Source organism: Camarhynchus parvulus, chromosome 1A (assembly GCF_901933205.1).
Source record: "Camarhynchus parvulus chromosome 1A, STF_HiC, whole genome shotgun sequence".
Classification (NCBI taxonomy): domain Eukaryota; kingdom Metazoa; phylum Chordata; class Aves; order Passeriformes; family Thraupidae; genus Camarhynchus; species Camarhynchus parvulus.
In genome coordinates, this window is record NC_044586.1 from 23,813,084 (window position 1) to 23,834,502 (window position 21,419).

Below are 21,419 nucleotides of genomic sequence, written 5' to 3' on the forward strand. Positions count from 1 at the left end.
GCCCTTGGCCAGCCCTGTCGCCTCGGCAGCCGGGCCCTGGTGGCCCTTTTCCCCTCAGGGCGGTGGGAGCAGCGCGGGGCTCGGCCCAGGGCCTAACGCGCTGCTGTGTTTGATCCGTAGCTGGTGCGCAAGAAGCACGTCCTGTCCCGGCTCCAGGATGCCCTGGCCTGGCAGGCGCTGCCGGTCGTCCAGCTGCTGGCACCAGACGAGAGGGTGTGCATGCATTTGATAGGAACTCTCTTTGGTAAGAGCTCTGCTGAGGCCTGGTGCAGCAGTAGGGAGGAGGTACTTACCTTTTGTTGAACATATGTGAAGCTTCCGCACATTTGAAACAAAAAAAAAAAAGAGCAAAAGAACATTGAGGTGCCTACCTCCATATTTCCACCGTGCTGTTGTGTAATTGCTCCCTGCAGAAAACTGCGTGTCACTGATTTAGAATAGGTTAATTAATTTTCTCATTCCCCAAGGTGCAGGATTGGCATGTTCGTAAAGCTCTTGGGATTTTTCAAAGTGTCGTGACGTATCTGTAAAATCCTTCTGGAGAATAGGAAGTGCTTGGCATTTTACCTGAATGCTCTCCGTTCTGGTCTCATGCCTCTGGAGTTATACAAAGATTCATACAGAAATCAAAGTGTGAGCATAAAAAGGTGTTGCAGGATTTAATATCAAATGTGCAAACCACAAGTCTATGTAGTGGGGTTTTTTTACACCATTACTTCACATCTGTAGAAATCTTTGTTGCTGTACAACTAAAACCTGCTGCTTTCTGGTGAGTCAGCCTCAGCAAAATAGTGTTCGGCAGGATGTCAGAAAGTGTCTTTCCAGTAAGTCTCTGTGATCTTGAGCTTTTCTTATTGGTTTCTGTTTGCATAGCAGGGAAATGTCTTTGAAACATCTAAAATCTTGATGGAGAAGAATTAATGGTCTAAATGAGGCAACAGTAAGGCAGGAAGGGAAAGGTGAAGGGTAGAAATAAGAGTGCCTTCAAAGCTCAAATATACCAGATTCCTTCAATTCCACCATCTCATTTGCACATCACACATAATTATTGTTGTTTGGGGAAAAGTAGCCTACAAGACCCTATCCCTGCCTTGATGCACTGAATTGTTTCAAAGAGTTGATTGCCCATAAATTGTGTTGGGCACCTTTTGGAAGCAGCTTTGTTAGAAACGGAACTTTATGCAGTTCTTATTCTTTTAACTGCACCATTTTTTTAATAGTGTGTGCACACATAATCCTTCATAGTAGTGGAAAAAGTGGTGATTGTGTCCAATTGAACCCTACACTGTATGGCCCTAACACAAAATAGCCCAGAAGGCAGGGATGCTGTGCTTTCATTTCAGTGCTCTTGTCTGCTTTAATAATTCTCTGAGAAGAGAATTCTCTTTATGATTGGGTGGTTTGAGGACAGCTTTGGGTTGCACTGTACTCTGTGTAACTCTTAGAGCAGTTGGAATCCTAAACTTGGGGCTACAAACAATGGTGTGTTCATTTTCAGTAGAGCTTGGATGAATCAAGGATCATTTGGTGCAAGAGTGTAAAAGGGACCTCCTGAGAAGTTTGAGCAGTGCTGTGGAGGAAGTATTAATAGTGAATTCAGGAAAATACGTTTGGAGAGAGAATATTGGAATAAGCATAGGCAGAAGAAAGAGGGTTAAGAGAGGTGGAGTGTGGAGTGTTACTTATGAGGTGGTGTGTTTCAGATAAGCCTGAATTTAATGCAGCTAATGTTTTAATGTTCAATAATGCAGAGTTACTAAGGATTGGGCAGATGAGGCATGAAATAAGTAATTTCTTCACGTGTCATAACATTGCTTTAGTTCGTCAAAATTCTGAGACATCATGGAGCCTTCAGAGGGGAGGTAGTTTGATTGGACGTATTGAAACAAGTGATTTAGTGTGGCAGAAGTGGGGATCCAAACCAAATGCCTGATGCTATAGGTTGGAAGGGGCTGGGAGGTGGAGTTTCTTGTCTGCTGGGGTGTAGTAGAGTGAGACAGTGGTTTGTTTTCATATATCCAGTCTTAGGCTCTTATTGTAAAATTAACTTGTGAAGTGATGCCTTCAGGTTCAATTTAATGTTGGAATAGTTTCCAGATTATTTAAACCTGGTGTTCAGGTTTGGTTTCAGGGTTTTCAGTACTGTGGAGGGAGAAGACTGATCACAGTAACTGATAAGAATGGAGGACACAAAGGACAAAACCCACTTCTGTCATTCCAGGGTGTTGTTTCAGATGTGTAATACTGGATACACACAGTGAGATGTGGTGGTGGCAGCAGTTACATATTCCCTGACATAGGTGGAGCCATTGACTTCAACATTAAAGTGCATTAAAAATTTGCAAGAGAGCCGAGTGTCTCATGTCCCTGTGTCCTGCTTATGAAGGCACCTTTTGCCATATTCCTGGAGAGTATCCACCCTTATCTGACAAAGTCAGCCTGGTGTTATGTGAAGCAGGGAAAACAAAATGGTTCTGAAAAAAAAAATCAGCTCCTTTTAACAAGAAGGAATTGCAGCGCTGGTGATCAGAAGCAGGAATGAGTTCCATGACCTGTTGTGGTTTGTCTTGCAGGGATGTTGCATTCTGTGGAAGACAGCAGTGCCCTGAACCTGTTAGTTGAAGGTGAGAGACAAATCCCCATCTCAGTTACTGGCAGTTTGTGAAGGGGACAGTGTGTCTTGTCTGATACCTGTAGTGAGAAGCTCAGCTTTGACACAGCTTCAGTGGGGAAGACCATCAATATCCATGCAACAAAAATGGGTGATCCGCTCCAATACTGGGGGGCAGGAGAGTGTGTGCATTTTAAAATATTTAACATTTCTCTCACAGGTTCTGTGTGTGTCATGAATTTAGTGTCAGATGGGTAACAGTGACTCTACTTTGGCATCTTTAGACCCGACCAAATTGTCAAAGCAAATGGAAGTCTATGGGATCTACTGCTTTCTCCTCAGGAGTAGAGGGTATTTGTGATTTAGCTGTACAGGCTGTAGATTCCTCTTTGTGAGCAGTCCCTCATTTGAAAACTGAAGAAAACATCTGCAGGGCTGACAAAGGAATCTCTGCAGTCCAGTTAACCCTGGGCAGCTCTGCTGAGTCCAGAGATATCAGCAGTGCAGTGATGCGTTCCATGACCAGCCATGAAAGGTAAAAAGAGCTATTACAAACTTCTTCCAGAGGAATTTTAGTTTCCAGACACTTGCTTGAAATGGGGTTGAAAAGTCTTTCTGTCATGTTACCAGTCTGTTGAGAGATGCATGCTCTCTAACAGAGCAATTTTAAATTAGTGTTGCCTAAGTCTTGAAAGTGCTTTAAGTTTCTGAGAGCTTAGGGCAAGAAAGGTCTGTTAAACCACCTATAAATCACCTGTCTCAGACATACTTCTGCTGAGATGCGTAGCTCTGTAGCTGAAGCAGGTCTAGTCTTGCCTTGGATATACCAAGAAATGGTGAGCCCAAAAGTCTCTGGTATTTTTTTTTAGAATGCTTTCCTAGGATACAAATCAAAAGTGTAGGTTTTCCAACTGAGTCATACCATGACAGCAAACTACATCCAAGACAGCCTTACCAAACCCCATGTGGAAATGTGTGCAATGTCTCAGTAAAAGAGCTCTTGCCAAAATTTTATCAGCTGAACATTCAGGTGCCAGTTCTAAAAGTACTGGAAGAAGAACTTTGCTTGCTGCAACCGGCCTGCTGGTCTGTGTGTGGTGGCACAGGCAGCCTGCCAGCATCAGGCAACTCCCTTGAGATTTGGTTGGGGAAACCCCAGGTGATGTGTTGCCACTGCCTGGAAAACATAATCTCTTGCTGATTCCTCTTATTAGTACAGAGCTGGCAGAGTTCTTAAAATAGTAACAGCACTTGCCTGGGCCTTAGGAGGTGACCAGCACCACAAAGGTGACTGATGCCTTGCTTTCTGGTAAGGTGTATGGGACATCTGCAGTGGGGAGGAATGGCTGATAGACTTCACTTATCTAAGGGACAGTAGCAGCTGAAGGAGGAGCTCTGAGTGTGAATCTAAGGATCCTCAGCAGTTTCAGTTCTGATATCTTCTCTGGAAGGATGCATTTTTAAAGGCCCTTTTTCATACAGTAGGAAGCCTGGTCTATTCAATTACCATAATTCTTTATGCTTTTAAGCTAGGTTTTTTTCCCCTTCCTTTCCTAATTCCTTATGTTTACTTGCTGTCCTGAGGCTCAGTTTGTTGCTTGCAGCTCATTTCCATGCATGGTTTGTAGTGCAGCTGAAGCAGGACTGCTGGAATGAGGCCTCAGAGAGTTTGAGCTGGGCTATCAGAGGTAATAGTGCTGGGAATGCTGCTGTAACCCAGCTCTCTCAGCACGTCTGGGCTCATTTCATTTCTAAGCTCTTTGCTTACTGGTCTGCTAAAGCCCCATGGAAGATGGATTGTGAGTGCTCTTGTGTGTGTATTACTGATCCTGTTTTTTCTGCCTAGTTCTGGTGAGGCTTGTTGTGGAGATGAAGTCAGAACAGTACTTATACTGCATTTTGGATGAAAGTCAGAAGGAGGTCAGTGAAAATGAGTTCTCTTCCCCTTCCTTCCAGTCTTTCAGAGGTTGAGGAATGAGTGGCCCTGCAAGACTGGGATGTAGCAGTGGGATCGCAGAATCACAGAATGGTTTGGGTTGGAAGGAACCTTAAAAATAATCTAATGCCAATCCTCCTGGCATGGGCAGGGACACCTTCCACTAGACCAGGTTGCTCAAAGCCCCATCCTTGGATGTCCTAATGCCAGTTCCCCAGCTGTGATGTTGGCAGTGTTAGTTTCTACCATGGAGTTTTTATATTGTTCTCATGGTGCCTTGCATCCATAGGGCTTCATGATACTCTTATGAAGCTGTGTGTTTTCCTTGGATACTTCTTTTCCTACTTCACTGTTCCCAACCTGTGCTATGAGCTCTCACTCTCTTTGTTCCTAAGTTTATGATGGTCCCACAGGGTACAAAAAAAAGTGAAGTAGCAAAAATGGTGAGAAATTAGTCTGCTCATGTAAGAGGTGGAGGGGAGAAAGAGGAAAAGGAACAACAAGCAAGCAATTCCTTGAATTCATTTAAAGACATTTTGGAGACTTAGTGTGGTATTTGGGGGTTTCCTGTGCTTTATCCCAAGTGGTGAAGAGGGCCCATCTTCAGAAAAGATCCTGTTCTGGAAGATTATGCACCACTGAGAAGTTGCTGGTTTGGGTGCATTTCTGCCTTTGGACTGTGTCCTCATCGGTGAAATGTTTTCCTTCTCTGTTTCCTCTACAGCTGTGCAAAGCAAATACCATGAGAAGCAGCCTGCCCACATTTTCTCTCTTGGGCAAGCTGGCAGATGCCATCCCAGGCTTTGCTGAAATACTGGTGGTAAAGCACAGTGAGTAGTATGTCATGTCCCACTGAAGGGTGGGATTCACAGCCCTGGTACACATGCATGCATGCACTACCCTGTCCCCCAGACGAGTTAATGAAGGTCACCAAGAAGCCTGTCCAGAAGTCAGAGTGGCATTCAGGCCTCCTGGGATACAGGTCAGAACCTTCATAGCAGCTTTTATAATCCTGCTTTTAGCCAGGCAAAAGCAGCCTCTGTGAACTGGGGTTTTGGGTCTGCCTCACAGGCAACATACGTTTAGGGTTTTTTTTATCTTGATCCAGTGCTTGGGGGTCTGGTGAGCAAGCTGAACTGTTTGTGGAGGGGGCTGGGATGGTGGATCTTCATATGGTGAACAGTGAGCTCTGCTGGCTGTTGATTACTGTACCTCTGCTCAGAAGGACAGATGGTGCTGAGCACATCACCTGATTGTGGCATTCCTTAACCTGCGTACACCAGTCTGGCTAGTAGGCTTTTGCAACTTTTCAAGGGAAATAGGTTGGTGCTTTTAAAATGTCAGTGAATGTTTGCTGTTCCTGTTCCTCATGCTAGATAATTTAGTGGATCATCTGCTGATGGGCTTGACATACCCAAATGAAAGTATAAAAGCTGCTGTCTGCTACTTGTACGGCAAGCTGTACTCCTCTCCTGCTGGCACAGAACGGCTCTCAGGACACTTTGAAGAAAGGCTGTGTGGTGTCTTCTTGAATACTCTGGGGTGTGCACAGACAAAGGAGCTGCAGGTTAATTGTTTGGGTAAGGCATTGCTGAGAGAAACTGCAAGGTGCAAGGGAATGCTTAGAATGAGGAGGAAGTCCTTGGCTGATTAAGATGCTGTAATGTGGGTTGTTCCATAGAGGATCTTTATGCTGCTTGTCCAAAGCCATCAGTCCTTTCTGTTACTCCAGTGAAGTAGCCCAGACCAGCTGCTGAGCACCCCCAGACCCCTGTGTCCCCTGATGCCTCACATTTGCCTAGCACTGACTAATCTTCAGTCTCTTCAGAGCTTGTGCTGTGGCGTGATCATCTCTCAAAATGTCTGAATTCAGATACTGTGCATGGGCAAGTGGGTTTTGTAGAGCAGCAGGATGGAGACTAAAAAATACAGTCTTTAGATGTGGGGCATCGTGTTAATTAGTTAGACAGTTAATGTGGAAGTGGCACTTTCTGGCAGTTATCCTTACAACTGCATGTTTCAGCTGTTGCTGGGGAGCACAATCTCAGCCTTTCTGACATCACTTTGTTTGTAAACCATCCAGGGAATTAATTTTTCTAGAAGGACGCAAGGAGGAACTGGATTGCTCCTCAGCTTATCTACTCAACTACTAGAAATAGACTATGATTCCTTTGAAAATAGAATTCTGTAGCTCAGACGATACCCCTGTGAATTTGTACTGATGTGTACTGATGATTTTCATCATTACCTGTAGCAGTGATCTATACTGCTATACTGAGAGAGTTTTTTGGAGTGTGGGTATCCTTCAGCTGAACACAGCTGTTTCTGTAAGAGTCTGTGGAAATAGAAGGGGAAGATAAATGCCTGTTCTCTAGGAAGTGTTCTAGGGAAAATGTCTTGTCATTTGGGGTAACTGACTGCTTGGAGAAGAATGCAGGTCAAGAGCTCTCCCAAGAAACAGTTTAAGGTGTGGTTACTAACAGAAGATAATGCAAGTAGAGAGCTCCTGAGATGCATCCCTGTACATATGTGACTCTGAGAAGGAACAGAGAGCAGATCAGACCAGGAAAAAGTATCAGCAACAAGGGGTTGCAAGACATGGCGGTATCTGGGGACACAATGAGAAGAAGCTCCCTAAATTGGAGGTGAGGGGAGGAAGTTGGCAACAAGTCTTAGTCTGTAAATACTTATGTGTTAATATAATCCTCACTGTGCTGCTCAGTATGGTGCTCATTCTTGCTCTTCTTTTTGCAGGTTTGCTAAAGGAGCTGCTGAAATCTGACCATTTTGTATCTATTCTTATGAATAATGCAAAGACAGAGGAGGAGACTGAGAACCCTGACTTTTTAGAAGGGGAAAATCCACTTCCACTTGTTCTCAAAAAGGTGATTGCTGAAGTAGTAGTGAATTGTTGGTACACATAAATAATTTGCTGGCCTGTAATGAACCTTTATCTGAGGCACTATATATATGAAAAAGCAGAGTGTTCTGTTACCAACACCAGCAATAGAGGCTGCATGGAGAAATGGAGATGTGGGAATCTTTAAAATCTGAGGGTTTTGGGAAAGCTGGAAAAGGTAAGCTTTAGAGACAGCAGAACTGCAATTAGAGTTAAGTAGTAGCTATAAGATTTGTCAGCAGAAAAATTATATAAGAAGTAAAAAGTAAGGACAAGTAGAACAATGGTCTGTGTATTAATGCTTGTCCCATCCCGTTTGTAATTTGTACATAGTCCCCCAACCAGCAATAGGGGATACCTCTGTTGATCACCTTCTTGTTCATGCCTTCATCCTGGAATGGGGAAGATTTTACTCCTGGCCTTAATTGATCTTACTCATTTACACTTGAGGTCTGATGCAGCACATGCAGCACCAGCATGACTAAGCCTGGGGGCAGAACTATTCTTACTCATGATCTGCTCTGTTGTAGTTCTCATGTGCTTTTTTGAGTCTCTTTGGTTCAGTGTTTTATCTTACCTTAGCAGGTTTGATCTGTGAAATAAATGCCAAAAGAGAGACCTTAATTTATATTTTAAATTTTAAAAAGTAGAACAAACTGTTTCCTACTCACAGCTGTATAGCTGACTTCCTTTCTCCTTTTGACTTTTGCTTCCCAACAGCTCTTGTTAACCAGAGATGAGATGTTACAGGCAGCGAGTTCTCACTGTATGGCTGCAGTGCTGGTTCACTCTCCTAGCAGATATGCTCCTGCTTTTATCCATGCAGATGTCCCAGGTGAACAAATGCAGTAGCAATTTATTGCTCATTTCCCAGTATCAAATCTGCCCCTGGCTGTTTGATTTAGGAATCAGGCTGGCTCCATGAAATCCACTGGTGGCATAATGTGGTGGCCATTTTATACCAGGTGATTTTAGGAGTAGGGGAGAGAGTATGTTTTCAACTGAAAGTTTAAAAGCAGGTGTCACCAGGCAGAATGGGGTTTCCACTGAGAGAACTTGGCCAAGTACTTGAGGTCAAGGTCCTTCTTGCAGGACCTTAGATACAAGTTTAAGCAAACTGGTTTCCATTTCATTCCACTAAATATTGTAAGTTTGCTCAGATTTTGGTCTAGGATTTGGCTTTAGAATGCAGCTATGGTCGATGGTTTATTATTTCTCTGTAATCCCAAAAGACAGAAATACTTTCATGATACAAATTCTTTGGGAGATGTAAAAGTCATGAGGAAAAAAAGGTCACTGCATCTGTGATAAAGCTTGCTTTGTGGCTTTTCATTTGTGCCAAGGGCTAGATCCACAATTCAGCTCCTTCCTACTGAGTTTGTGCTGGGAAGATGCCTGCCCATGGGTCTCTGCTCTCTAGTCACCTCTTTTTGAAGATTAGCATACCCCTGAGCATCTACTGTGTTCTCCATTCCTGCCATTTCATGGTACAGCCATTCTCCCTGTGGCTGTTGCTATGTTTCCTCATTTCCTCCTCCTTCCTCTGCTCTGTTCTAGGAGCAGCTGTGCCATGCTGTGAGCAGTCTGCTTCTGACCAGGGTGACCTTATTTGTATATGTGTTTGCAGAGTTCCTCTTTGAGTGTCTCTTGTGCAAAAGTGAAATCCTTATCTGGTCAGTGTACTGCTGCCTGCTCCTCCTGACTGAAGAGCGCCTTTTCTTCTCCAAGTGTCACACTGTGTATGGTGAGTCATCAACCTTGCTGGCACAGTGACTGCAGGCATCCTTGTGCCTCTAGCTGAATTCCAGCACTTTACACACAACCACAATTTCCAGTCCGGATGGATAAAGGACTGAAAATAAGTACCTATCAGACATGTTGGTGATGTCCAACACAGCTTGAATTTGTAGTGTCATTGTCCTAATGAGTTTCTGATGAGCACTAATTCATTATAATAACCAGTTATCATGATTGACATTCTCTGAGTTACTATTAAGTGTTTCTGTGGATATGCCAAGAGTGGATTTAGGAAAAATGGTTACATTCCTTCTGTTCTTTGGGTCTTATCTCCAGCAGTAAAGGTTGAGGCATGTTATGAGGGAGCTGAGTGAACACTCAACAGTTTTGGACACTTGTTTCTGTCAGTAGCTCAGAAAAATAATTGTTCAAATCTTTCTTCTTTTTAAAAATTAATTTTACTTCCATTTTGGAATCTGGAACATAAAAGCCTCTCTGTGACTTCTCTTAACATGTACAGGCATTGAATCTCTGGTGAGGAGTCTCCAAGGTGTCCTGCTGCTGAACAATGTGGAGTTGCACAAACAAGGGCTCCTGCTCTTCACTGAAATACTGAAACGGTAAGGACGTACCCTGTCAGGCTTGCAGGCAGAGTTTGGTACTCCAAAATGGAGACTGTGAGGCTTTTGCTTTTAAGATTTTCTTCCAAGACCAGATATCTACACACAAGAGTTTTTGTGTTTGAAAGATGGTGCTGAACAATCTCATCTCCTTTATTCTTGCAAAGAAAGGCCTGATGGTTGTTTCTGAACCTCCCAGCTTGTCCTGTTTATAGGACTAAATCTTCCTCTTCCTGCTTCCTTGCCAGTTAGGGAGGTGAAATCTCTTTTCAGCTGTAGACAGAGCAGGAGAGAAGGCCAGGAAGGTCCAGGCATATGTGAGCAGGCCAGCTCCTGCTAAGTGTGCCTCTATGACAAAACAAAGCATGCAAATTCCATGGCCTCTGGTCTTCTATCATCATCTGAGCTAAATTCAAACTGCAAAAACAAATTCTAGGCTGAAATATTAATGTCTTCTGTCACTTTTTTCCTCTTGTTTTCTGCTGAGAAATAATATACACTGGCTTGTTTTTCTTCTGTGCTTCCTGTTCTTGCCTTTATGATCTTGTTCCTATCCTGTCATGCTAGTGACAGAGTCTCATTTTTGTCACTTAGATCCCCCAAGAGAGCCCTTGAGCAGAATTTTGGAAATGTCATAGTCAATTTTGTAGCAAGTGGCAGGGTAAAAAGGAGAAGAAAAAGCAACAGTGCTAGAACAGTGTGGTGATGCCAGTGTGGGATCTGTCAAAAAGAGAAACTGGGATATGGGGAACATTAATTACAGCATTTATGCTTGTAAAACAAAGAGAACACTCTGTGCTGTTGCTCTCATTTTCTCGTACACCCATTCTGTTTCTCTGAGCTTTGCCTTAGAAATCACGTTTTATTTAAAATTAATCATCATGGGGAAAGGGATCTTGTGCTGGAACCTCTCATCTTGGTTTTAGCTTGCAGCTGGATTCTCTTGTGTAAGTGAGCCACATTATGGTGAGGTCCATGCAGGAGGTACTGCTCCCCTTGGCAGTATGTCAGGAATGTTGGGTAGCTCTCCCTGGAGTGACCCTTGTCTCTCCCAGCATAATCATAGTGGCAGGTGCAGTTTGGGGCCCAAAGATGAGAGGTTGCAGGAAGCTGCAAGAGTGTTGCCCTTAACACTTTCCCCCCAGGCCCCAAAGATATCACAGTGCACCATCTTGAAAGTGGGTTTGTGCTGCTTGAATGAGTCAGCAATACTCCTCCATCCCTTCTTCCCTGCATGAGTCAGTGAAGACTTTTCTTCCTGATGTGTTTTACTTCAGAAGGTCGGTGATTAAAGAAAGGAGATATAGAGGATTAATAGAATTAGCCAGTGTGAGTAGAAGTAACTTGGATGTTCAGTGCATCACTTGTGGCTTGGTTCCTGATGCCTGAGTTCCACAAGTCCTTTTCCTTGCCATGCCCACCTCACAGCTTTTTCTCACAGCAGAATGTGAGGTGGCTGCGAAGCCTGGGTTCCATCCCACTGAGTGACTAAAAAGAGTGGTTCTTCTTCTGTTCCCTTTTTGCCATGTAACTGGGCTACTAGTGTAATTTCTACTGAAGTTCACTTTGCTTTCCCATTTGTGCATGAAAGCATGTGCTCCTGGCTTTCTTCAGTCAGGCACGACTGTGAAAATTGAATAACAGGGAATAGTTTTGGCTCCCAAATCTGGCTCCTGTCATGCTGTGCTGCTTTTCTTGCTTCACTTTGGAGGGACCCTCTGGCAGGTTGTTTGTGCCTCTTGTCTACATGTAACTGCCTGTCTTCCCCCTGCCCTCCCAACTGTACCTGACTTGCCAGGAGCCAAATGAGCACAGTCTGCCATGTACACAGCTCTGTCCAATAATGGGATTAATGGCCTGTTGTCCCTCCATGCTCTCATGCTGAATCCTCAAAGGTGTTGGGTCACAGATGACCAAAATGCTCACTGTTGAAAAGGATTGTCAAAGCAGTTGGATTGTGTTTATTTTCCTGTTTACCTTTCAAGTTTGTGAAGGTTCCTGCCCTGGCAGCATCTGGCATTAGGAGTGCAGTGAGAGAGGCTATTCTCATGGCATTATCCTCTAGGATGGTGATGTTTTAAGTTGCTAGATGAACTCACAAATGCCAGAGCAGATGTGAGTCCAAGGCACAGAGATCACTATATTTTGCAAGGCTTGTTTTTCTTGTGCTTTTCATGACAGTGTTCTGGAGTAGTCACACAGTTATCCAGGCTATGTTTTATCATGTTTTATCGTGGTACTGCTTTAGACTGGCTGAAATTTCCTCTTTATAGCAAACCCTCTACCTGCTCAAGTGTGAGAGTACCTCCTTGAGAGCAGCTGGCTCTCAATACTGAAAAACATGGCTGCAATCTCATGGCTCAGCTGTCCATTTGCTGAAATGAGGGAAGGGCACTACAGTTACCTAACTCTGACAACATTCTCCTTGCTTACTTTGTTTTGTCTTCACAGGCAACCAGTGGAAATCAAATTGTTCACTAACCGAGGTGTATGCTTAGAAGCCATTGATGTTTTGATGGAGACAGTGAACTGCCCAGTGCTGGAGGTGGCAGTGGAGGCTGTAAGAGCTGTGGCTGCTTTCCTGAGGTAGGCAGGAATGTATTTGCAGACTTTTCTTCAGACAGATCTGTTGATACCATCTTGGGCTTTGCGGTTCCCCTGTGGCTGTGTGGGTGAACGTGCTCTGCAGTGGGACTTGTGGCTGAGGCAAGCGTGGGTGCAGCAGAGCCAGCTTCCCACCCACCTCAGGAAAGCTGCCAGAGCAATGAAGCTGTGGCAGGCAGCAAGTCATTGCAGGAAGGACCTAGTGTTCCAGGCAGGCTTGTACAGCAGCTGCTGTGGCTTTGTCACTCTATGCCCCATCCAGATTGATAAGAATAATAAACATAAGACTCTGGACAGTCATGGGCTTCCTGAATGTGGTGGGAGCAGAGCACTGAGGGTGTGTTTGGTAGGTGTGTTATGTGTGGGTGAAGACACTATTCAGATATTGTGGCCTTTCTATGCTGTGCTGGAGAGAAGTGGCAGTGGCATATTTCCATCAGAAGAGCTGTTATTTCTGATGGTGTTGCCTTCCTTGTGGAATGTCCCCTGGAGGGACTGTGCATCTTGTCTTTGTCTTCACTTGTTAAGGAAGGACCATCTGAGTTCCCCTCCAGTCCCATATGAAGAACTGCAGAAGCTTCTGGAGGCGGTGCTGAAGCGATGTGCTGACCTTTCCCCACCACAGAGTAGTAAGAGGCATGCAGTAAGTCAAAAGCTGTTGATTGTTGGTAGGACTGAGCAGGACAGTGATGATCTTCCTATGTTGATGTTTTATATGTGTTCCATCTCCTTGCTTACATCCCCCGTGGCTGTTTGGTTCTCTGCTATTTTTTTTTTTGATCCTCTTGCCTTGAGATGGTACCAGACTTTGAAGCAGATGAAGATGGATACTGGTGAATGATATCTTTTGAAATCAGTGAAGTTCTGTGGGACACTACTTGAGCATGCTACTCTCTTTATGTGTCCAGTACTCCAAAGCCATTTGAACTTCCCCTTCTTCCCACCCTCACTTTGTAGGCTGCATTGGTCAATCTGTTTTTTCAGCAATCAACATTTCTTGTTCTACATTCAGACTAGGAGTGTCATCATATATGCACTGTGATCCCTCAGCAAGGGAGTTGTTAGCCACTATTTAAACCCTTTCCTGTTCCTGGCATCTGTCGTATGTGTAGTGTGCTGCTGGGACCTCTGCACTTCTGAGAAGAGCCCCAGGTGTAGATGGTTAATGAAAAGACAAGGGCTGAGCCTTCTTGCTGTAGGCTTAGAGCCATGTAGGTTTAGATTTCGTGCCAGTAGTGGGGAGAACACCTCAATACTCAAATGAGTAACAGAACTCCAAATTCATTATTAACATTTTTAGCCACAAGTTCTGTGGTACCAGATATTGGCCTTCTCTGCCTGAAGAAGGCAGAAGTGCTTTCTGTCCCATAGGAAGATGTTGGCCAGTCAGTTTCCACACACACAGAGCTAGGTGTCCCTTTCAGAATTAGGAGCTTCACAGGAAGGAAATTAGACAGTGAGGATATGCAGGCTGTGTTTAAAGGGAGAAAAGGGGAAATGATGATACCTCTGCCAAGGTATGTCAGCATGAAATGGAGGAGTTCTGAACTGCCAGGCACCAGTGTGTAGCTGTGCCCTCCTCTGGTATTATGGAGAAGACCACCACAGCAGGTTAAGGCTTAAAGGCAGATTTTGAGTTCCAAGTTGTTCCCAGTTTGGGCAAATGATTAACTCTGACGCTTCAGTTGGCTTCAGGCTTAACTCAGTGGGATGCTGTGTGGGAACAAGAATTAGTACATGGATAGCTGCTTGAAACTCTGAGCCAAAGTAGAAGAACTTCTAAGATTTCATTGCTAAGCAAGGAGAAGAACTATTCTGTGTTGTCTGAAGAGTATTTGGAAGAAAGAAAATTTTAGAAAGTACAAAGTTTTCTCAGAAGGATTTAAAGCTCCATTAGCTGAAAGGCTTAAAACAGATCAAATCATGGTAATACAGACTCTAAGAGGGCATCGTGCAGAATTAATAGCTCTGTAACTGTCCTCCCTAGGAAGAGCACACAAGCTGTTTAACTCTGCCCTCTCTGGGAAAGCACAGTAGCAAAAAAATTGTTGTGTGATGGAGTGAAGTGAAATCTGTTGTTCCTCCTGCTGCTGGTGTCAGAGGAGAAAGCTATTTTTTTTCTGAAAGTGGACATAAGATTTTAAAGACTTCTCTCCTGTAACAGGGCGATCTCCTATTCTCAGTGTCTCAGAGTCACTCGGCAAACAGAAATCTTGGTAGAGTTCCTCAGAGACAGGGTCAGTTCTTGCTCAATACCCTGGAGAGTTTCAGAAATGCTTGCAGGTGAGGACAAGTCAGGAAGGTGGGTGGGCGGTGTGTGTTCATGTCTGTCCATTCTTCTGTCCTTGTGACTATGTTCCTCCACCCAGCCCCACCACAGAAATATCACAGGTGAGTTCAGTGTGTGGCACTGGTCAGTGAAACAGCAGAGTCAGGGGTATGTATTAATAGTGAAAATTTTGTGACACCTGAATATGTCTCCCATGAAATTTGCCTGGGACCTATCAGTTTATTTCATGTCTTTGGGCTTTAAGAGACTGCTTGAAAATTCACCAAAACTGCTGATAATGTAAGAACTATGTGTGAAACCAGATTCCTATGCTATGTGGTTTCACTGCCAGAGGGGATTAACCGTTTAACAAATGTGTATCTGCTCCAGATGCTGGCCTTGGATTTGCTCATGTCTGTGACCTGTTAATGGAAGTGGATTTATAGGCACCAACTTTACCCCTTCTGCTGGATCAGAGCTATTTGGCACCCTTAGCTGCACATCAGACAGTGGTAGATGAGTTTGTGTATGAATCAGAATGAATCAGGATCAGTTTTTAGGGTGGTCTGGCCAAATTAGTTTTTGCCTTGCATCACTTGGGTTGGCTGAGATAATTCAGTCAGAATCAGACATGCCTTTTTGCACTGACCCAGAGTCTTGGGGTCCTGTTAGAGTGCACTCAGGTTCTGTCATGGATTTTATATCAGCTAAATGGTCCCTTGGCTGATTTTCACAAGGTTTGCTGTATTGTGCATCAGACACTCTGGTATGGCTGAAAACCAGACTTGCCACCCCAGAGCTTCCCACAGCACATGCTTTCTTCACAGAAATTAAGTCTTCCTTTCCCAATGTGTACTGTTGTGCAACCTTGATGACTTTTAATAGCTTCACTCAAGAGGTAACTGAGTGTGATTGCCAGATTCCTCTGTTTCCAACCCATTGAGTGTTTGTGGGTCCTTTATGGTGAAAATTGTGATTAAAATGTAGTATCTCCTGGCTTCCTTTACAGAGTGAGGAGGTTTCCTCTTTCCTCTGTTATCCACTGTGTGTTTATAGGTTAGCAGTGGAATTCCAGGGTGACTTCATGGCCCAGGAGAATGCTTTCACTGCCCCCAACTCTGAGAGCAAAGACACACTAAGCAACTTCTCTGAGTTCCTGTTGAGGATTTGTGACAGTCTCTGCATCCCCATGGTCATGGTAGGATTTCTTTTCAACTTGGTCTGTTCCGTGGGTACCTGGCAAAGTTCTTTCAAGCACCAAGAGTGAGTTGCACAAATGCTTTTTTTTGGAAGAGGGCACATCCAGTAAACCGAGAACAACTGTGGCCACTTTTCCACAGCCAAATATGGAATTACACAGTTCATGCAAATGGTAGTGTATGCTCTCAGAGGGTGCAGAAATTCATAAAGTTTCCATGTGTCTTTGTTCAGACTGTGCCATCCCATAGCCTACCTACCATGCTGTGGAATCCATTGCAGCTCCAGGTGTGTCAGGAAATGAAGCGTGCCTGAGCTGTTGTTTCCCCTTCTGCCACTTTTTAAAAACTTGCCAGTGTCCCAGAGAGCCATGGTTTGCACCTGCAATTTCATTTCTGTGCTTCTTCCCAGAAGGTACTGATGAGGCTGCCCAGTCTGCATGGGCAGTATTGAGCATTGTGCCTCAGTAAGGCCTGTGACATGATTTAAAAAGTAGCTGTGGAGACTCAGGAGTGCTTTAGTGCTCCATACAGGCCTGTCCCTAAGACACTTCAAGCAGAATTGTCAAAAGAATGGGAGTTTTGTCATGGTTCCTAACATTTAGTAAAGTTTGCTTATGCTTTGTGATGGGCACTGGTGTATGGATTCTTGCAATTGTTAGGAGCTTGGAGATGTTTTGGTTGGCGTTTTCTTAACCAGTCTCTTGGCAGGCAGCTGCACTGGCACTGCTGTTCTCCTCCCTGACAGGAGGGTGCAGTGCATGTCCAGTTTGGCAAAGCTGGAGTCTGTGCTGTTTCTTGCTCATTGAACTTGGGTAAAAATTAATGGACTGTGAGAAAATTGTCCAGTGACCTTCAACAAAAGTGAGTTGAGTCATTCTGTTCTAAACAGTTCAGGGCTGGATTCTGTAGAGAGCTCAAATGCCTGTGTTTGCCACTGCTCAGGGAAACACTGAAGCACAGGTGTTAAGTGTTGCTGAGATCAGCTGCACTTAAACATATGTCCTATGTTGTATAGAATTATCCATCTAACCTGTGAGAGCAGGAACTCCCAGGGCAATGTGGGCAGTAGTGTCAGTCACTGTGCATGAAGGCCTAACTGGTTGCCTGCTGGAATCCAGGAGAAGTTTCTTGTCTGGTGGGATGTCTGGCAGAGTTACCAGCCCAGCTCATAGCGCTGGCAGGGGGAGTTAGTTGTGTTCAAAGTGCTCTGTGAGCCTGCTCTGCTGCCAGGCATTTTGGTAAAAGAACTGCTACTCCATTTGTTTGGATTTAGAAACGTGACTTTCTGGGCAGGCAGGAGGCTGGAAGGAAGCTGCTGCCTTCAGTGTTTATAGCATCTTGTGCACCTGATGTATTTATCTTTCCACAGAGCTATCTGGAAAGGGCTGTCAGCCCATCAGTGACAGAGGTTTTCATCTCAGCACTCAGTACCCTCTTTACAGTGGTGCCAAGCATGAAGAATAAGTTCTCCAAGAAGCTGGGTAGGAGGCTATTGTGGAGTTGTGTTCTCTGTGCTCTTAACTGGTGTAACTTGCTGCTACTGCATATTACTGAGGCAATGAGCCTAACATTGAGACTTTATGGGGAGGATTCTATTACAAGTTTATATGAGAAAGAATAGAATGCATAGTTGTGTTCAGCAGGATGGAAAAGTTATTTGGTCTAGCAATGATGATGGGACAGGTTTCATTTTGGATAAGAATGTTGTGTCAGCTTTATCTTTCCCTCTGGAATAATTCAGAATTGAATTGGCTGTTCCTGTAGACAGGGATTATGCTGGAATTGTTGGTGGGATTTTACTATGTAGAAATCCTAGTTTAGTCTATGTATGCCTTATTCTTCACACATCAGAGAAGTGATGTAGATAATTCCTCTGTTCTAAACATGTGAAACAGGCAAATCTTCACTTTTCCTCCTGAGAAAACCAATTAATCTCAGATACTCTCCTCACACCCAAACTTGGAGTAGTTTATTTTCTGAGAGGCAGCCTAATATGTATATTCTCACTGAGATGGCCTGCCCTCTTCACCAGGCTTGTATGGAGATGTGTGGGGGTGGTTGTGGGACCTGCCTATTCTTTTTCTTATCATACATGTTCTGTGCTCCTTTGACATCTCTGTCTTGCTTTCTGTCTAGCATCCTCGTCCTTCATCCGACTGACACTGGAGCTGAAGGCCAGATTTTGCTCGGTACAGAGGTATTGTGATGTGTGCATTGTTAGTGAGCCTAAAATTTCCAGATGGGAAAGTAGATCATGCCTTATCTAATACACCTGCTTAGGCAAGATGAGAGACTCAGGAATAGTTGTGTCTTACTGAAAAATGGAAATGGTTACTGACAATGGAAGAGCTTGATGTGGGAGAAGGGAGAGGCAGTTTGGTAGGGGGCGGATGGATTTACATGGCGTTGTGAGAATTCTGTGCTCTGTCGTGAGTTGCACAGATAGAGATAAAGCAGCCTGACTTTGGGGTAGTCAGATCAGTGGGTGTTCTGAAGAGAAGTACCAGTAGCATCAGTTCGATCTGAGCTCTGGCTTCCTAAGCATTTACTACCACTGTTGTTGTTCCTCATGGTGTGGTGATAATATATTAGAAATGGGGAGAAGGAGGATAACTTCAGTAGCAGCCGTTGTAAAAGATCTCCTGTAGTAGAGGCTATGATTTCGAGGTTGAGGAGTATTTGGGGAGACTCTCTGTGGGTCTGCAGAGATATTTTACCTCCTCTTTCCTGTGACTGTACCTCCTTTAAAAAGTAAACAAAACACAGAGCACTCCTAGTCCAGTTTACTAGTGTGGAACTTCGAGTGGGGACATTTGTGCCGGTGAATGGTGTGTGGTGGGAGTGATCCAGGTTTCTGAATAGAGCCCTGTGCTGTGCCAAGGATTGTGTGTTACAAATGTCTGCTTATGTCCTGTTCTGCAAGGAAATAGTTGGAGAGAAAGAAATACCTGGAAATAGCTGTTCTCACCCTTTTAGTTGCTATTTTGGCATTCTTCAGTGTTCATCCCTGGCAATGTCAATGCTAAAAAAATCTAAGTGTTGTTTGTCAGTGGAATCATGCATTGTGAGCTACCCTTAAGCACCTCCCATTCTCTGCAGTGTTAGGGGTCCTGTCCTTACAGGACTCTCTGTGTAGACATGGTGTGATGGCTGTGGGAGTACCCCACTGTATTCACACTGGCCCAAGGTATGAACATGTTTGCTGTTGTCACTGCACACACCCCCACATCTGTGAGCCAACAGTCCCTTGGGAACTCATAATTTTCCTGGAAGCCTAGGCTGGCTCCTAGAGTCTTCTTGTGATGGGGCAGGTGTTTGTATGTGATCATTCAGTAAAATGAGGTTCTGGCAGACAGTGTGTGATATCAGAAGTAGGAAGAGGATATTTCTAGCCTCCTTTACTGTCTCTTTCTGCTCTTCACAGCAATCCTGTCTTGAATCACACCTGTTCCAGCTTCCTCTGCAGCTTATGCCTGAACCTTTACTCAGCCACAGAGAAGACGAGAACTTCTTCTCAGGAGGGCAAGTCTGGGGAAAGAGAAAAATTGCTTAATTTAGTTTGAGGCCCTGCCACCCTCTGTTTAGGCAACAGGTGAAAAAAAATAGAAAAGGACAAAGGAGAAGGGAAGGGAGGACGCACAAAGCTTGACTGAGAGATTTTTTTTCCCCAGCTTGTTTTTAAGCTGGTCCAGCAAGGACCAGCACAGAAAAGACTCAGAAAATGTCTTTTGAAGAGTTTGGAACCCTACCTGAAAGAATGCATTTCATATGCCTATGGTTTTGTTTAAATGGGGGCATTTATTAGCATAGCTGTGCATGCTTAATTGAAACAAAATTACTTGCCACAGTCAAGTGGCATATCTTCAGATTAAGGTAATTTTTTCCCTCTGGCATACTCTATAAAGCCTTCCTGTCTATACTGTAGCTTTCCATAATAGGTAAGTCCCAAACAAGTGAGGTGAAAGTTTCTACATCAGAAAAGCCACTTTTCCCATTAGCAGTGGTTGGTTGCCATACAGGCATCATCAGCAAAGGGCTCAGAATCTCAAACAGATTGTGTTTTTTCATCCTTAAAGCGTCTTTTCATCCTTAAAGCCATCTCTGTTAAATCAGGTCTCACACCACTATTGATGCCAAATCACAGAGGTGTGCTTGGTGTATGCAGACTGTGGAGTTGTTCCATAGACATTGCTCATCATTTCCTGCCTGCTTATGTTTTTATTTCTAGAGCAGGAGATGTCTGAGCTCCTGCAGAAGGGTCTGCCTCAGTTAAACTACACCATTGCTGAAAGCCTTCTCCTCCTGTCTGAAACCCCTGAGCCTTTCTTTTTGGATCAGTCTCTTTGCAACCACCAGCACTGTTTTGTACTGCTCTTATACTTTGCCTACACCTTTGGGGACAGGTGAGCCAAGACTATAATACAAAGCAAGTGGCCATTATATACCATGTATTGGTGGGTAAGGCATATCTGTTGTTACTGTTTCCACTCCAATCTCATTCAATGCAGGTTTGTTCCAGATGCAGAATTATTTCTAGCTGTAAGAAATTTTCTCCTGTCAGCACAGGACCATGGAGACTGTCCCCCTCCACACATACTCAGAGCTGCACTTTACCTCCTTGCTGTCTGTCAGGACAAAGGCAAAGGCCTGGACGTGGTAAAAGATTTCATTCCTACCTCTTGGAGCCTTTTTGTTGAAACTAAGGTTTCTCTCCACTCACATCAACCTTCTTGTAGAAAGTATTTTGGCATAGGTGGTGAGCAGTGAATGAGTGAAGACTGTGCAGTGCATCTACACCCTGGAAAGTTAACTATGTAAATCCACAGGGGAATATAGATATGACAGAATAAACTTGTGTATGTGTGGGAAGTGTAACTGCGTTGGATAGGCTGTGAATTCACACACAGAATATAATGAATTTCATAGCTCAGGCTCCCAAACACATCTCCAGCCTCTGCAGCAGGCTTTCTAGTGTTCCCATATGGCTCTTTGCTGCTGCATAGCTTTGAGCTCTGTATAAAGCCTACAGGTTTCTTAGCCTTTGTGATGCAGATGGGCTTCACAAAATGATGTTTAACTGATGTGTTCGATTGTGTGCTGAAAAGGCAGTGTGACTGTTTTTTGCAGTAAAGTCTCATCACTTCAGATGCTTTATATTCAGTGTTAGTGATTATTTTGTTCTCTGTCTCACTTCCCTTTTCCCTCTTTACCAGAGGTCTTTGTCTACCATAAGAAGGATCCTGGATAATCTTCCACATCTGAGCTTGGTCTATGTCCATTGTCCTCTCCTGCTGAAATTCTTCCTGCGCTACCCTGAGCTCATGGGGAGATTTGGACACCAAGTCCTCCAACTCTGGTTTTCCTGGGAGGACTGCAAGCAGACTGAGGCTGAAGAAGGTGATTTTGGCTCGTCAGATCAGCTGAACAGTGCTAACCCATTGCTTCCCATTCTGAAGAGCAATTCCAGCATTTTGCTTATTTTACTGGTATGTGGCTTTCACAAGGACGAGCTGCTATCTTGGCCCTGATTTTGGGGGCTTTTTG

General features: G+C 44.2%; 1 protein-coding gene across 1 annotated transcript in view; it reads left to right on the top strand.

Annotated features, from left to right (window-relative positions):
- The window catches only part of MEI1 (meiotic double-stranded break formation protein 1), a 38,188-nt gene that overhangs the window by 420 nt on the left and 16,349 nt on the right, over nucleotides 1–21,419 (top strand). Inside the window, 19 exon segments of the mRNA XM_030959758.1 lie at nucleotides 121–244; nucleotides 2,574–2,624; nucleotides 4,458–4,531; nucleotides 5,272–5,377; nucleotides 5,924–6,127; nucleotides 7,302–7,432; nucleotides 8,167–8,281; nucleotides 9,074–9,190; nucleotides 9,704–9,803; nucleotides 12,255–12,389; nucleotides 12,936–13,050; nucleotides 14,572–14,690; nucleotides 15,733–15,874; nucleotides 17,245–17,356; nucleotides 18,012–18,072; nucleotides 19,300–19,397; nucleotides 20,104–20,278; nucleotides 20,384–20,531; nucleotides 21,089–21,361. Coding sequence (XP_030815618.1) covers nucleotides 121–244; nucleotides 2,574–2,624; nucleotides 4,458–4,531; nucleotides 5,272–5,377; nucleotides 5,924–6,127; nucleotides 7,302–7,432; nucleotides 8,167–8,281; nucleotides 9,074–9,190; nucleotides 9,704–9,803; nucleotides 12,255–12,389; nucleotides 12,936–13,050; nucleotides 14,572–14,690; nucleotides 15,733–15,874; nucleotides 17,245–17,356; nucleotides 18,012–18,072; nucleotides 19,300–19,397; nucleotides 20,104–20,278; nucleotides 20,384–20,531; nucleotides 21,089–21,361 — 2,400 coding nt within the window.